The following is a 16410-nucleotide window of genomic DNA, read 5'->3' on the forward strand; positions in this document are numbered from 1 at the left end:
ATTGCTGAGAGTTGTAGGCCATTCTCTGAAGGTGAATTTGTTTTTAAAAAGTGCAAGGTTAAAGTAATGGAGGAAATGTGCCCTGAGAAGGTATCTTGTATTGGTTGTGTCAGTTTATCTGCATCTACAACCACCAGGCGTGTTGAAGAACCAGGAGAAGGGCTGCAGATGTCACTGGTTGTCAAGGCAAAAGGTTTTGATTCTTTTTTCTTGGGCATTAGATGAGAGCAATGACATTATAGACACTGGTCAACTGCTAATTTTTATCAGGGGAATAGATTCCAACTTCAGAATTACTGAAAGCACCACAACTGCAGAAAACATATTATTGGAGGTGTGTAAATCTTGGTCTGAGTTGGGATAAATTCAAAAGCATCACAACTGATGGTGCAAGAAAGATGGTGGGAGGTAAAACTGGTGCAGTTCCAAAAATCAATGAAGAGATATTGAAATTAAACAGTACACTCCCCATGCAATTTCACTGCATCATCCATCAGCAAGCTTTGTGTAATAAGATTTTTCAGTGGGAAAATGTAATTAGTACTCAGCAGTAATTACATCAGACATCGTGGCCTTGCTCACTGTCAGTTTCAAAATTTTCTCTCAGAGATAGATGCAGAATACGGGGATGTATTGTACCATGCAGAAGTCAGGTGGCTGGCAGATGCAAAGTCCTCAAACGTTTTTTCAGTCTTCCCAAAAACGTCCAAAATGTACATAAAAACATGAAATTTAAAAACAAAACAAAAGACAAACCAAACCAACAAACCTTGAGGGGTTAAAGGTAAAGGTGCAAGAACCGGGTTATGTCTGACCCTTGGGGTGACGCCCTCCAGCGTTTTCATGGCAGACTCAATGCAGGGTGGTTTTCCAGTGCCTTCCCCAGTCATTACCATTTACCCCCCAGCAAGCTGGATGCTCATTTTACCGACCTCGGAAGGATGGAAGGCTGAGTCAACCTTGAGCCGGCTGCTGGGATTGAACTCCCAGCCTCATGGGCAAAGCTTTCAGACGGCTGCCTTACCACTCTGTGCCACAAGAGGCTTGAGGGGTTACCCACCTCCAAAAATAATAGAAGCAGCGCCTGCAGCTGTAACAAACACACACTCTCAAGGGTCATTGCTAGTATTGTAAACCAGGCCTTTGTTTCTATCAGTACAAAGCAGGGGGAGGATCTGGGCCCTTTACAGGGCAGTTTTGTAAGCAACAACGGATGACTTTATCTCCCAACTTTCATGATTCAACCGAGCTTGCGCTTCCTACAGCTCAACAGCAACCACCCTGTGAAAACCAGTGTAGTTTAGCTTCAGATTAGAATCTGGGAGACCTAAGGCTAAAATCCCAGATTTTGTTTGGAAACTCACTGGATGCCCTTAGGACAGTCACTCATTCCCAGACTAACTTACCCCCACAGGGTTGTTGTCAGGATATAGTGGAGGAGAGAAGAATGATGTAAGCAGGGTATAAATGAAGTTTAAAAACAGCAAAAACAGCTGAAGGTGGGAGGCAAAGAAAAACCTGGTGGGTGGGCAGAAGGAAGCAGGTAAAGGTCAGTCCTTGGTGGTTGGCAGAAATGGAGAAAAAAGAAAGTGTGTGGGGAGGGATATAGGGAGAAGCAAGGTGCCCTAGCAAGTATTTGGGGTTCCTCACTGTGCAGTTAAGAGCCTCTTGCGGTGCAGAGTGGTAAGGCAGCAGAAATGCTGTCTGAAGCTGTCTGCCCATGAGGCTGGGAGTTCAATCCCAGCAGCCGGCTCGAGGTCGACTCAGCCTTCCATCCTTCCGAGGTCGGTAAAATGAGTACCCAGCTTGCTGGGGGGTAAGCGGTAATGACTGGGGAAGGCACTGGCAAACCACCCCGTATTGAGTCTGCCATGAAAACGCTGGAGGGCGTCTGACTCCAAGGGTCAGACATGACTTGGTGCTTGCACAAGGGATACCTTTACCTTTACCTTACTGTGCAGTTGGGCCTAGCCTAACGACTGGCACCATGCCACTGAGCCATAGTCTTTCAAGCTAGGTTGGCTGTTGGGTGGGAAGGAGAGAAGGAAATGGGAAAAGAGACAAGGCTATGGGAATTCTCGAAGAAGGAAAAGATGAAAAAGTGTGGGATGAAAAATGGAATGTCCCCTGCATATCCTTGTGGGTCATCCATTTATAATGACACAATAGTACAATTTCATTTTTTCACTTCTCTTTAAACTGAAAGCACAATATATATGTGTGTGTGTGTGTGCTTCTCATGTTGAAATCACTTTACACACATTTATTGGGTGGGAGGGAGTACTGCAGATGAGAGGCAGAGCGGAAACAGAAGTTCCCCTAGCAACGAGCTTGTGGTTGCCCTGAGATCTGAAACGGTGACCTTCCTGATCACAGCTAATTTTGCTTAGCTCCCAACACTGTACCACTTTCTGTTTTGATAAGTTCAGGTGGGGGGTCGTGTTGATCTGAAGCAATAGTCCAAACCTTGAGTCCAATGGCATCTTTAAGACCAACAAAGTTTAATTCTGGGCACAAACTTTTGGCACATGCACTGCACAAAAGATTACACCTAGAATTAAACTTTGTTGGTCTTAAAGTAGTAGTGGTCCATTTTGTAAGCCTGCTTCAGGAGCCAGCTTTACACAGAGCAGGAGAGTAAAAACACAATAAAAAAATCTGCAATGCCTAATCAAAATTTGCTTGGAATATCTTTGGTGAATGCAGAAAATAACTTCAAATTTGGCAACTCCAAGATTTGAAATGAATTTGGACATATAAAAGCAAACAGAAAGTCTTGAAATCTGCAATGCCACTACCACATCTTTGGTTTGGTCATTTAAGGTTTCTTTATAACCCTGAAATATCCAGGCAGATCCTACGACTATGCACATCGGCACCAGACACATCGGCTTCAGAAAAGCTAAATGGTCTACTTAAAAACAATGGGAATTCCCATCAGCCGTTGCAGGAAGTATCTTTCAAAGGCCATCACCAAAGCTAACAATGTATAATAATTTTATATTAACTTTATAGCCTGCCCTTCCCAGTTGGCAGTTTTATAGACATTTTTGTGGTCCAGCAGTGGTCCCCAACCTTTTTATCACCAGGGACCAGTCAGCACTTGAAGAAGAGTTGGTTCTTATATGTCGCTTTTCCCTACCCAAAGGAGGCTCAAAGCAGCTTACAGTCGCCTTCCCATTCCTCTCCCCACAACAGACACCCTGTGGGGTGGGTGAGGCTGAGAGAGCGCTGATATCACTGCCCAGTCAGAACAGTTTTATTAGTGCTGTGGCGAGCTGACAATTTTTCTGAGGGCAAAAGACTACATGGAGGGGGGGGTAGTCTTTTGCTGAGGGACATCGTCACTGCTGCCTGAGCCCCTGCTCTGCTTGCTTTCCCGTCAGCATCCCTGACATCCCACCACCCATTGGGAGGTGCTGCCAGCAGCAGCTGCGCAGTGCCACGTTGAGGAGCCCCAGCCATGGCGGCTGCTGGAAAGCACCAAAGGTGAGCCGGTGGCAGAGTGGCAGGGCAGCCCCCGAGGCAGCAGCCGGGGAGGAGGATGAGGAGGAGCCGTGGCCCGGTACTGACTGATCCATGGACCAGTACAGGTCCCTGGACCGGGGGTTGGGGACAACTGGTCTACAGTATTCAGACTCAGAACAATGGCATTATCACAGAGAGGTGCATCACTGTCTCAAAAGCTCCCCCACATGTGCCAGTGTTTCTCTTTGAGATAGTCTCTCCCCATGCATCAGCGGAGTTCATACCCTGATAGCTCTTCAGCCTAGATTGTGTGGCTGCAGCCAACGCTATGGGCTGGATGGGGCAGGGAAGACAAATTATACCCATGTTGGAGATCTCTAATTTTTGAGGCAGCCTGGAGACAATTTTTATTTAGACAAATCTGCACAGGATTTGATTCACACAGAACTCTTCTACATGCTTGGTGTGTTTTTGGTTATACATATAATAGCAGGGAATAGAACAAAGGTATAGTTTCACTTGAAATTAACTGCCTCTGATTCCTTCCCAGTATCTCTCAGTCCACCCACCAGTAGCCTGAATAGTTCCACTTTGCCTTGGCTCCCCAGGGCTCAGGAGTTGGCTACAGTCAGCACTTGATTGGCACCAAGGAAGGCTAAGGTGGCAAAGGAAGGAGATAGTAAACCATCTCTGCTTGTGAGCAGGGATGCCAGCCTCCAGTTGGGGTCTGGGGACCCCTGGAATAACAGCTCATCTCCAGACTATGTGGGGGCAAGCAAACATAAAACATTAAAATACAAGCAATCGGTCATACTTAAACCCATTTAAATACAATTAAATGGGATGTTAATTACTTTAAATTATCGGGCAACTGTCAGCCATCCCAAAGCTTAGCACTCTGACCTTGCAGAAAAAACAGGGAAGAAGTTGACCTCCTACTGAACAACATTGGTTAGAATAAATTTTTTCCCTTGTAATTTTTTTCAGTTAAAGGGGCTGGAACAATAATGAATTAAATTGCAGGCCAGAATTTCATTCAAAAAGTCTTTGTCAGCCGAGGAGGTAGCCTGCTGTGTCTCTGCATGAGTGTCTGCTCCTCCAGATCAGCTTCCTCTAGTCATTCGGCCACACCTTGTCATAGGATGTTCTCAGAGGATTCAAACAACACCTCCTGGGCCACTGGTGCAGCACAATCCCACATCCACACAAGATTGCTCCTCTTCAAGAGGCAGTTTTAGGCCCCCCATCCTTTTCAAATCAGGAGGCCTGCCCCAAACACAGCAACTCCTACAGATATGTAAGAAGGAGGCTTAGGTTGCACAGTCATACCTTTTTTGCTGTTGGGTATATTTCCAATTTCAACTCTGGAAAAAAAACACACAGGCCAAGGAGTTTATTGGGCATCTCAACTGCAGAGCCTTTCCCCCCAGGAGAGAGAACAGAAGCGGAGATGGAGCCATCAAGCATAGGTAATGATGGAGTTTACACTGCGCCTGCTGTTTCCACCTGTATAAGCCAGTTAGTCTAAGTTTGCTCCTTGAGGTTCCCCATTCAGCACTATTATATGCCAGTTGAGTCCTTTCCTGCCATTGTGGCTGCCTGAAGCATTTTAAAGTAATTTACTCTTAACTGGCCACCTCAGCCCCCATGGATGATGTGCTAAGGTGAGGAAATTGTGTCAAAGGTAATACAAATACTACAAATGTATATAGTTTTACGAACTCTAAAGGTATCCCCTGTGCCAGCACCGAGTCATGTCTGACCCTTGGGATGACACCCTCTAGCGTTTTCATGGCAGACTCAATACAGGGTGGTTTGCCAGTGCCTTCCCCAGTCATTACCGTTTTCCCCCCAGCAAGCTGGGTACTCATTTTACCGACCTCGGAAGGATGGAAGGCTGAGTCAACCTTGAGCCGGCTGCTGGGATTGAACTCCCAGCCTCATGGGCAGAGCTTTCAGACTGCATGTCTGCTGCCTTACCACTCTGCGCCACAAGAGGCTCTTTTTATGAACTCTACAAACACCTATCATTTTGCAGCACCCTATAGTTTGTAATTTGAAGTCCAATTGATGGGGGGGATGTGAGGACACAAGCAAAAGACAGCTCCATTATGGTTTCCTTTCTCTTCTGTATATCAGAAATTCCAGGCTTTAGGGAAACAACAGCTTGTCAGCTAAAGAATTCATCTACGGAGCAAATTTCCACCCTGCCTGTCTTCAGTGGGCTCAGGGTGGTTTCCAATCTTCCTCCTCTTCCAGTTTTTTCTTCCAGCAATCCTATGAGGTGGGTTAGAAACCAGGAGCAGCTAGCTAAAGGTACTCTGTGTGCTCTGTTGCCAAGTGGGGAATTGAAACCAAATCTTTCCAATTCCTTTGTCTGACACTGCCCTGACTTTTTATCCATGGGTGTCTTGTGTACAGGGGACACATGCCCAGTATGTAGAACCCCTAAAGTTATCTTCTCACCAACTAACAGTCTTGCTCCTTGTAAAGCACAAAAACACTCCACAGCTGTACTTCACGAAGGAAGAGCAGTGGGCAAGTAACATTTCATGGAAATGTGGCTGTTCTCATCAATCTTCTATTTAGGAGCCCTGGTTAAAGTCTTCCAGATCCTTGGTGCTTCCAGTTCTAAACAACTTTCGTGTCTCCCCTTCTTCTCACACATGTATGCCAAATTTTGTAATTTGTTTCTATTTGGGATTACAGGAACTGTGGCTCACAGGCGCTCTTCTCCCCCACTCCCAGCAACTGACTGGGGCCCTCTCATATCTAGCTGTCCTCCCTTTCTCCTGCAGGGGATAATCAACTCTCTTTTTGTTTGTCTGTACTTCTGCTTTCTCTCCCCTGTAGTCAAGCTGTTGGCTGTGCCTCATTTCAAGTTCCTCCTCAAGAAGGATTTGAAACTGATTGGAGTATTAAAACTGTTAAAAGTACTCCACATGATATTACAAGGTGAAGAAAGAGTGCATGGCACCTGAAGTCCTAGAAAAACATCTCAAGTCTGTCTCTTTGGAAAGTTGAAGACCAACACATTCCCTGACATGATGAAGGGGCATCTGCATAATGGAAGAATTTGAAATAGACGTATGCCTTAAAGATCCCATGACTCTTGGGAAACCTGAAAAGAAGACACAAAATTGAGGATGTAGCATTCCAGGACACGGGTTGGGTAGAATTCAAAATTCACCTAAAACTGCATGGAAAGTGGAGAATTGCATGGCAGCTAGGATGGTCTTACCATTTGCCTGGTTGTGATGGGTAAAACACTGCCTTTGGCCCCAATCCCTCACCCTTTAGAAACAGAGGAGCAGGTGATTAAATGGCCATCATAGTGATGCTCTAGGAATTTCTACATACTAGGATGATATTTACCACAAAGATTAGGGGTAATTCCTAGCTAGTCAACGAGAAACTGCATCATATCCTCCCAAGCATCACCCTCCGCATGCACTGACATAAACATTTCCCAGCATTTGCCAAGGCAGTGCTGACAATCCTAGGCTAGGAATATACATCTGAAAAGTGGTTGTTTCATGGATGAATGACTTTTAGCCAGACTATTGTTTCCCCAGTGGAAGGTCAAACAAGCCATTTGTATGTGTTTAAATTCAATTATAATTTCTCAACAAAAGTAATCAAATTTACCTCAATATCCTCCAGCAAGCTCAACATGTCACTTAAAAATATACTGAATAAGTCAGAAGAACTTCAGCAATTTGACACAGCTTACAAAATGGTAGTTCTGCTTAAGTTCCCAAGCAACGTACACCTCTTTCCTATTTTTATCCTATCTGTCCCATTCCAGAAAAAATAGGAGTCCTCTCTCGGCTTCCCTCCATCCTGAATATAACCAGTTCTTGGTCAAGCCTGCATTTGTCCAGCCTTGCACTTCAGCCAATAGGTTTCACTCTGGCAACAAAAATGGCTGATGCTTTCTTGAGAAACTCCTCTTTCTTCATGGCCACGCTGGACTTCTTCTCAACCAACGCCTTGTCCATGGCCAAAGCCAAGTAGTCTGGCCCAAGCTTGGACCCAGCCTCCAAGTATCGGATGGGAGTGGAGACAGCGCTGGTATGAAGCGCTTCCTCCAGAGTGCTGAGCACGGCCAAACAGATCCGCTGATCAGCCACACCAGAGCCACGATCCAGGGCCTCATAGAGCGCGTTCGCCTTGGCCAAAAACTCAAGGAGAACTAGACAAGTGAGCACCCCGTAGCGGAAGACATCGAACGGCACCGCCTCATGGTCTCGACATGTTATCTTGTGAAGCAACGGTGTGATGATATCTTCAGTAGCTCCCCTGTCTTGGAAGAACATCTTCAGCAACTCACTGTAGAGTTTTCCACTGACCCCAGGCTTCTTCCGTCTCCCACCGGCACTCAAGGAATCATATGCCATGCTGACATTGTTGCTGAAGGCTGTTCTACTGGAACAGGAAGGAGGAAACATTACACACTGCAAACAAACAAGCACAAAGCTGCCTTAGGTCCATCAAAGTCAACGATGGCTACTCAAAATGGCAGCAGCTCTCCAGTGTGTCAGGTTGAGGTCTTTCCCATTACCTACTGCTAGACGTTTCACTGGAGCCACCGGGGATTGAACCCGGGGCCTTCTGCACACCAACCAGAGGCTCTACCCCTGAGCCACAGCACCTTCTGTGCTTGAAAACAAAGAAGTACTCCAGTTTTCAGAGCATGATGGTTGACACCAAAGACTATAATACTGCATGCCCTGGCTCAAGAGGAAGCCATACTGAGATTAGCAGCACTTGCTACAAATATGCAATTATGCTACAAAGACAAGCCAATGCTCACTTCCTTGAGAGTAAGCCTAATACACTCAGCATCTTCATACAAAGTGAACACACTCATAAAGGGAGATGTATTGAGAGCCAGATGGATGGAGTAGATTTAGAATCAGAGTTGGAAGGGACCTCCTGGGTCATCTAATCCAACCCCCTGCATCATGCAGGACACTCACAACCCTATTGCTCATCCACTGTAACCTGGCACCCCCTTGAATATTCACAGAATCAGCCTTTCTGTCAGATGGCTATCCAGGCTGTGTTTAAAAATCTCCAAAGATGGAGAACCCACCACCTCCCAAGAAAGCCTGTTCCATTGAGAAACTGTAACTGCCAGGAATTTCTTCCAGATGTTTAGACGGAATTTCTTTTGAATCTGGTCCATCCCTCCAAGGCAAGAGAGAACAACCCTTCTCCATCCTCTATATGGCAGCCTTTTAAATACAAAGATCAGATCCCCTCTCAGTTGTCTCTTCCCCAGGCTAAACCGGCCAAGCTCCCCCAACCTTTCCTCATAGATCTTGGTCTCCAAAACTCTCACCATCTTTGTTGCCCTCCTCTGGATATGCTTAAGTTTGTCTACATCCCTCTTCAATTGGGGTGACCAAAACTGAACACAGTAGTCCAAGTGAGGCCAAACCAGAGCAGAGTAAAGCGGTACCTCCCATGATCTGGACATGATACTCCATTTGATGCAGCCCAGATTTAAAGGATCTGTTGACAATCCCTACTAAGACACAATGATTTCTGGGAAAGTAATACTCTAACAGCCTAGCCTATCTCGAAGTTGTTTTGGGGAAGGGAGAATAATAGAAAGTGCTCCAAGCTCCTTAGCACTGATGCCGGAAGGCAAAACAACCTTTGTGGTTCTTATCTCACTATGTGTGCTAATTTCATTCAACTCTTATATCCACATTCTTTTCAATCCTCTCTTTTTATTTTATTTGGGACAATTAGGCTGTTATGGGGTGTACATAAGTACACAATGCTATTTAGAATTTAACTCTCTCAGGATGGGATAACTAACTGAGCATGGCTTGTCACTTGTGGGGATGCTTCCATGCTTGAGTGGAGATAGAGTCACTTTTAATTACTTCTCTACCCAACTGGGAAAGTGTCTGCCATTAATCACCCTTGACATTTTTATTGCCCCAGTGTTTCTGTGACTGTCAACTGAACCCAAAGGACTGATTAGCTTTTCTAGCAAATAATTATCATACTGCATATTTAGGAATTTATGACAGTTTACTAATTTGCTACTAAATTGCTCTCTCCTTATATTTGTACTTTCATTATCCCTGTTCCATTGTCAGGAAGTGTGCATGCACACAACAGCTCAATCCTTTGTTAGTCTGAAGCGCACATCCCTCATCCCATCAGCTTGTGCTGTGTTGTTGCTAGGAGCGAAGTCGTGTCTGACCCATCACAGCCCCATGGACAATGATCCAACTAACAGAGGGGGTCGCAAACCAACTAACAGAGTACCCGGAAGAAGCTTCGGTCCTAGACCCATCCCAGTCAGGCTTCCGGCCTGGCCATGGGGTGGAGACAGCGCTAGTCGCCCTGACGGACGACCTCCGTTGCCAGTTGGACCGAGGCGGGTCGGCACTGCTGATATTACTAGACCTCTCAGCAGCGTTCGACACAGTCGATCATGAGCTTCCAGCTCGCCACCTCATCGATGCCGGAATACAAGAGACAGCCCTCCAATGGCTGATCTCCTTCCTCCGGGATCGTGGACAGAGGGTTGCAATAGGAGACAAAACATCAGACTGTCGTCAATTTACTTGTGAGTCCCACAAGGAGTGGTCCTCTCTCCTATCCTATCCAACTTCTTTATGCGCCCTCTTGCACAACTGGTACGGAGGTTTGGGCTGGGTTGTCATCAGTATGCCAATGACACCCAGCTCTTCCTCCTGATGGATGACTGCCCTGACTCTCCCCCAGAAACATTAGCCAGCTGCCTGGAAGCAGTGAAGAGATGGCTCAAGCAGAGTTGTCTGAAGCTCAGTCCTTCAAAGACGGAGGTCCTGTGGCTGGGTAGGAAGGGCATTCGCTGTCCTGGCCCCCACCTGGTGAAACAAGCTCCCGGAGGAGCCAATCACGAAGGAGATCAGGGCCCTGACGGAGCTTAAACAGTTCCGCAGGGCCTGGAAAAGGAGCTCCTCCGCCAGGCATTCGGTTGAGACCGGGCACAACCAACAGTGAATGAAGGGGCCCCGCTCTCCCCCCCCTTCCTCCCAGAACTCCACCAGAGCGCTCTGGAACTGTTGTGGTATTGCACTGTTGCATCGTTATACTATTTTATTATATTGTTATACTGTTATATTATTCTGTTATATTGTTACAACCACTGTTATTAATTACTGTATGTTTTTAACAAAGACTGTTTCATGTATTGTTGACTAGTTTAATATAAACCGCCCTGAGCCTTCGGGGAGGGCGGTATATAAATCTAAATAAATAAATAAATCCTCCAGGCCTTCCTGTCCTACAGCTTGTACTGTACTGAGGAAAAGAAGTGCTGAAGAAGCCTGTCCAAAAGGGAAGACCTCTCCAGATATAGAGGAGGCGTTTCTTCATAACCGTTCATTCACTTTCTCTCAAAGGACTACAATTCCCAGGATGCCAGTCGCCATGCATGACTGCATGCATGGCGCGGTGCTTTCTGGGGGCTGTAGTCCCGTTCCCGAGATCCTTTCGCTTCCCTCCACAAACACACCTGTGGGAATGGTGGGCTAGGCGCAGGTACCAGAGGGCCCGGTCAAGGCGCCAGTGAGGCAGCCTCGGCGGGTCTGCGCCGTCCTCGGTGCTGTTCTGCATCAGCTTCTCGAAGTAGCTGGCCAGGAACTCGACAGGCTCCTCCGGCCGCGCCTCCAGCACTTTCAGCAAGGCCCCCCGGACCATGTCGCTCACGCCGGCCTGCAGCAGGAAGGCGGCCGCAGCCTCCGAGACGCCGTCGCTCGATCCGGCCGGCCGCCTGGGCTCGCTTGCCGGCGTTGAGCGCTGCTTCTCGCTGTCCGCCATCTCGGCGGAAAAAGAACCAGAAGTCGCCATCTTGGATGAGGCCCCGCCCCTTCTCCGAGGCCGCCATCTTGTTCACAACAGCCAATCACGGCGGCCATTTTGTTACCGGGAGGCGGGAATAAGTGGGGCATCAGTTAGGAGAAAGTGTTTCCGGAGTAAGAAGGAAGTGTCCAGGCCGCGTAGGGACTCTGGCCGAATTTTCAAAATGGACCCGGAAAGGGTGTGAAGAGGTCTATTCCGGAAGTGTGTGTCTTTAGCCCGCCTAGGAGCCTTGTTTATGGTGAAGCTACTCCGTGGAACATCCCGTTCTTCTCTACTTCCGGGGGAGAGCGGTGTTTAAAAACGTTTTTTTAACGGCTGTGAAAGCGGCAAAGAACGGAAGCCGCGAAGGCACGCCTGTCGTTCTCCTCTTTTCGGGCGAACCGTATCTCGCCGGGCTTCTCTTTCCTTCCGCACCAGCCTCAGAGCTAAACTTCCGGCCTCAGCTACTGGCGACTTTCTCAGCGAGCCTCTGCGCCTGGGGCGGGACTTCGCGCCGGAAGTGCCCACGGATCACAGAGTTGAGATGCCCAGAGCGGCGGGCGCCAAGAAGCTGCCCAGCGGGCTCCGTCTCGAAGGCGCTGCGCCTCCTCAGGACGCGGCTTCCGGGAAGCGGAGGGCGCCCCGCCCTGTTCCCCGCCGGAGTGGAGGGCCCGATCGGCTGCCTCGTTCTCCGCGGTGAGGGGGCCTTGGGAGAGGGTTTCCCGCGCCGGCGTCGCTCGAAGCTTCGGCCTGGCCTTTGACCCCACTTTCTACTTCCGGTACCTGTTTAGCGCGCCTTCTTGGCCACCTGGATTTAGGGGGAGAAGAGCTGCGGTGGCGGGAGAAACCCTCCCTCCGGAATTGTCCATCTGTCTGGCAGGTTGCCAGCTATAGGACCCGAGGAGTGGGGAGCGCATCCGGCCCCGGCCTTAAAATGAACAGTTACTTAAATCCAATACGAAGCTTGAGTTAAGGGGCATCTTTCAGGCCAACAAAGCTTTATTTCCGGGAATAGGTTTCTGTGTGCATGCACACATTTATTTATTTACAGCGAGACTTTTAGACCGCCACTGTCAGACCAGTCGGCTCGTGGTGGTTTACATTAAAAACTTAAAATTGTAAAATGCAATCCCCATACAACCAACAATATGACAGATGGCGGCCACAATAAAGGTAAAGGTATCCCCTGTGCAAGCACTGTGTCATGTCTGACCCTTGGGGTGACGCCCTCTAGCGTTTCCATGGCAGACTCAATACGGGGTGGTTTGCCAGTGCCTTCCCCAGTCATTACCGTTTACCCCCCAGCAAGCAACCTGGGTACTCATTTTACCGACCTTAGAAGGATGGAAGGCTGAGTCAACCTTAAGCCGGCTGCTGGGATCGAACTCCCAGCCTCATGGGCAGAGCTTCAGACAGCATGACAGCTGCCTTACCACTCTGTGCCACAAGAGGTGGCAACAATACCTAACCCCTAATCCCTCAATACCTCAGCCCTTCTGTTCACAGTTGTGATGTTCTGTAGATGTTTTAGTCTGGCAAGGTTGGCCTGGGGGGGTGAAGCCAGTTTCAGCTAGAAGTGGGGGGGGGGGGACCCGATCTTATTACCCAGGTCTCCAACTGGGCCTCAACCAAATGCCTGGTAGAAGAGCTCCATCTTGCAGTTCCTGCAGAACACTGAGAGCTGCATTAGGGCCCTCAGCTTTTCCGGGAGGTCATTACACGAGGTAGGGGCCAGGACCAAAAAGGCTGTGGCCCTGGTCAAGGACAGGTGCACTTCCCTGGGGGTCCAGGACCACCAGCAAATTAATACCTGTAGACCAAAGAGCACTGCGGGGTGCATAAAGAGATAAGCAGTCCCACAGATAGGAAGGACCTGGCCCTTAAACTTGACCCAGAAGCAAACTGGAAACTACGGTTGTGCGTGGTGGCGTCCGAATCGGCCGCTCTAGGCCACTGCAGTCAGCGCCTCACCGCAGGGGGGTGGGGGAGTGTGCGGCCAGTGCAGCTGCCTCAGCAATGTCTGGACGTGGGCTCTTCAAGATGACCTAGTAAGGACCCGTGTAGCCCCATTTTGTGTCAGTTGCAATTTCTCGATCAACGCTACCCTGCATAGAGCGAGTTACAGAAATCTAATCTGGAAGTCTAATCTGGAAGTGACCATTGCATAGATCATTGTGGCCACGTGTTCTGAGGACAGGTGAAAAAATGCCATCTGGGCTACCTTCCCATATATGGCAATGCAGGAGGTTTTCCAAAGCAAAATAAGTTTTGCCCTTGCCTAGCTCTGTGTAGCTAGGTGCAAAGTCGTGTCCTTGGCCTTCCTCTGGGGTCTCATCCAAGTACTAACCAGGGCCAACCTCATCACTTAGGTTCTAAGATTTTACGGGATTGGGTTCGCTTGAGCCATGTCAGGTTGGAAGTCATTCCAGGAGGGACTAAGCTGCTCAGGGGTTATTGTGCCTGCTCACATGGGGACAGGTCATGCTTCTCATGGGTGACTGTGCTTGCCATGGACTGTATGTAAAGCTTGAAATCTCATATTCCAGGTGTGTTATGGATGCTGGACAGATCTCTGCCAAGGTCCGGAAGAAGAAGAAGAAGATTACGCAAGCACCAAAACGGAAGCGGCCCAAGGTTTCCTCCAGTGACCCGGATGTGCATCATTGCGATGTATGTGGGAAAGACATCAGGCACCTGACAAGCTTCCGGGAGCACCAGCGCATCCATACAGGGGAGCGGCCCTACCAGTGCAAGCGATGCTGCAAGACGTTCACTCGCTGTGCCGACCTCACCAAGCACCGCTTGGTGCACTCGGCCAAAAGGCCGTACCGCTGTAAAATCTGCGGGAAGCGCTTCAAACTGCAGGCCGATTTGGACAAGCACGGCAAGGTGCATTCAGATGACGCGCCCTTCCCCTGTCACCTGTGCCCTAAGCGCTTCAAGAGGACTTCTTGCCTGGTGAAGCACCTGCGCATCCACACGCAGGAGAAGCCCTTTGTGTGCGCGCACTGTGACCGGCGCTTCAAATGGGAGGCGTCAGTCAAGGAACATGAGCGAGTCCATACAGGGGAGCGGCCCCACCAGTGCAGCCAGTGCTCTAAAACATTCACCCATCGTTCTACCTTCCTGCAGCACCAGCGCACCCATCAGAAGTTCCCAGCCTTCAGCTGTAAGCATTGCTCCAAGGCCTTCAACCATAAGTCAAACCTTCTGAAGCACGTGCGGGTTCTGCATAGCTAGGCCAGGAGAGGCAGACCAAGGTGGGGGGGAGGGGGGGGAGAGAGCCGGTTGCAGCTGCGCACCAGCTGAAGCACTGTGGAGAAATACACACCGTAAAAACATATTATGTTAATGTTATTGTTGTTATAACCTCATTATTATTGCTACAAATGGAGTTACCTAGATCATTTCTTGTTTCATGTAAACTGCTTTGAGCCTTCGGGGAGGCAATATATAAATACAATAAACAAATAAATAAAATATCAAGGTTGCTGTTAAAGCAACAGAGTTCGGCTCTGTTTTATGGTTCAGGCAAGAACAAGGTGGGGAAACGGCTTCAAACTGGGTGTGCGGTGCCAATTGGCATCGAATGAAAGCATTCCCAAGCACAGTTCAGCAATACATGGAAGAGCTGATTGCAAACTGAAGGTTGCTTGCAGGGGGGGAAAGAGCGCCCCAAAGCAGCTCTTGATGCTGTTTATTCAAAAGGAGCTCCCATATGGAATTCTGACAGGGCATTGTACCAGGGGCACAGCTACTCACAAAACGGCTGCAGCAGGAGGCTAAAAACATTTGGTGGGCACCAGGAAATGGGGCAGCGGGCATTGTGGTGCCCATGGCACTCTGTTGGTGACCCCATTACACAACCGTCTTTGTGCTGGGCCTGGGGACCCAGGACACTGCAGAAGCTTGTCGGAATAAGTGAGGATGCTTCCTGAGAAGGCACATGGGCTGCCATCCCCGGCAGTATTCAGCATGGAATGGGAAGCAATGCATGCTGGTGCAACAGGGTGGTCCAGCCAGTCCTCCCCCTTGTGAACAGAGATTATTGGTTAAAGCCAGCTTGATGTAGTGGTTAAGAGTGGCAGCCTCTGATTCAGAGAACTAAGCTTGATTCCTGCACCTTGGGCTGGTAATTTCTCTTAGAGCTCTCAGCCCCACCTACCTCATGAGATGTCTGTTGTGGGGGAAGGAAGGGAAGGCAATTTGTCAGCTGCTTTAAGACTCCTTCAGGGATTAAAAAGCGAGGTACAAAAAAACAGCTCTTCTGCAGTGTGATCAACAGGGATCCATCCAAAGGGTTTGGAAAGGGATGAAGGTAGGGAGCTGGCCAGCCACCCTTCTGAAACAAACGCAGGCTCAACAGGACAGCAGTTTCTCTGGGACAGGAGGGCCCTTGGGTCAGGGGTCCCCGACTTTCCAGGGAGAGTGAGTGCATTTGGAATTCATAGAACCATAGAGTTGGAAGGGGCCATACACCTGGCCCCACCTACTTTCTAGACTAGGAGTGGCCAAGCTGTCGCTCTTCACGCTGGCAGGGGCACAAGGTAATTGTAGTCTGAACGTCTGGAGGAGCCACCGTTTGGCCCCCCATGTTAGACACTTGGTGGGCACCGGAAAAGGTAGTTGCGGATCCCATGTTGGAGATCCAGTCCTTAGGCTGTCACCCCATTGGAATTCTCAGGTGGGGACCCCTGGGCTCTAGAGAGGCTGGGAATCTACCATTTTCCAGCCTTACTAATTCAAAGCCCATAAGGGCCCAGCTAACAGAAATGCTGAAGTCACTTCACCTTATCCCACCAGGCACAAGAGACCGACGGATTGTGTGAACGTTAAGCAGGATGCCATAACAGTCAAGAACACCTTCAAATGTGTGTTCTTTCAATCTTTGGTCTTCCAGCAGCTTCCTGAAGGTGCTTCAGCCACTCACTTCCACGTGGCCCCGACTCAGTGGCTTGTGGGAGTTAAGTGGTGTAGTTAAGTGCCCTGCAAACGCCTCCCAGTTTGGTGAGCCAGTTTGGTGTAGTGGTTAGGAGTGCGGACTTCTAATCTGGCATGCCAGATTCGATTCTGCGCTCCCCCACATGC

General features: G+C 48.9%; 2 protein-coding genes and 1 non-coding gene across 6 annotated transcripts; 1 reads left to right on the plus strand and 2 right to left on the minus strand.

The window, feature by feature from the left end:
• Positions 1 to 3735: 3735 nt before the first annotated feature.
• TPGS1 (tubulin polyglutamylase complex subunit 1) lies at positions 3736 to 11476 on the minus strand. 2 transcript variants are annotated; one of them, XM_077331935.1, is made up of 3 exons: positions 10997 to 11476; positions 7117 to 7896; positions 3736 to 6589 (listed from the first exon to the last, which is right to left on the minus strand). In XM_077331935.1, the coding sequence occupies exons 1-2, from the start codon at positions 11329 to 11331 to the stop codon at positions 7362 to 7364; spliced, it is 870 nt and encodes a 289-aa protein (XP_077188050.1). In that variant the 5' UTR covers positions 11332 to 11476; the 3' UTR covers positions 3736 to 6589; positions 7117 to 7361. The 2 variants fall into 2 exon arrangements, with proteins under 2 accessions (XP_077188050.1, XP_077188051.1); XM_077331936.1 differs by lacking the exon at positions 3736 to 6589 and having other exon boundaries at positions 7063 to 7893.
• On the minus strand, positions 8052 to 8123 carry TRNAT-GGU (transfer RNA threonine (anticodon GGU)). Its single transcript has one exon. It is a non-coding gene; the product is annotated as a tRNA-Thr (tRNA).
• Positions 11477 to 11711: 235 nt separating the features above from the next.
• On the plus strand, positions 11712 to 14808 carry LOC143834955 (uncharacterized). 3 transcript variants are annotated; one of them, XM_077331937.1, is made up of 2 exons: positions 11712 to 12018; positions 13869 to 14808. In XM_077331937.1, exons 1-2 carry the CDS (start codon positions 11867 to 11869, stop codon positions 14560 to 14562), a joined length of 846 nt encoding a protein of 281 aa, XP_077188052.1. In that variant the 5' UTR covers positions 11712 to 11866; the 3' UTR covers positions 14563 to 14808. The 3 variants fall into 3 exon arrangements, with proteins under 3 accessions (XP_077188052.1, XP_077188053.1, XP_077188055.1); XM_077331938.1 differs by having other exon boundaries at positions 11811 to 12101; XM_077331940.1 differs by lacking the exon at positions 11712 to 12018 and adding an exon at positions 12114 to 12495.
• Positions 14809 to 16410: the final 1602 nt, after the last annotated feature.

Source organism: Paroedura picta, chromosome 4, assembly GCF_049243985.1.
Source record: "Paroedura picta isolate Pp20150507F chromosome 4, Ppicta_v3.0, whole genome shotgun sequence".
Taxonomy (NCBI): domain Eukaryota; kingdom Metazoa; phylum Chordata; class Lepidosauria; order Squamata; family Gekkonidae; genus Paroedura; species Paroedura picta.

Bases quoted from the DNA above. Each gene is read 5' to 3' on its own strand.
- TPGS1 (XM_077331935.1), bottom strand. From the start codon at position 11,331: ATGGCGACTTCTGGTTCTTTTTCCGCCGAGATGGCGGACAGCGAGAAG. The intron at 7,897-10,996 runs GTGTGTTTGTGG...TTCCTGTTCCAG, and splicing joins CTAGCCCACCATTCCCACAG to TAGAACAGCCTTCAGCAACA.
- LOC143834955 (XM_077331937.1), top strand. From the start codon at position 11,867: ATGCCCAGAGCGGCGGGCGCCAAGAAGCTGCCCAGCGGGCTCCGTCTC. The intron at 12,019-13,868 runs GTGAGGGGGCCT...CTCATATTCCAG, and splicing joins CGGCTGCCTCGTTCTCCGCG to GTGTGTTATGGATGCTGGAC.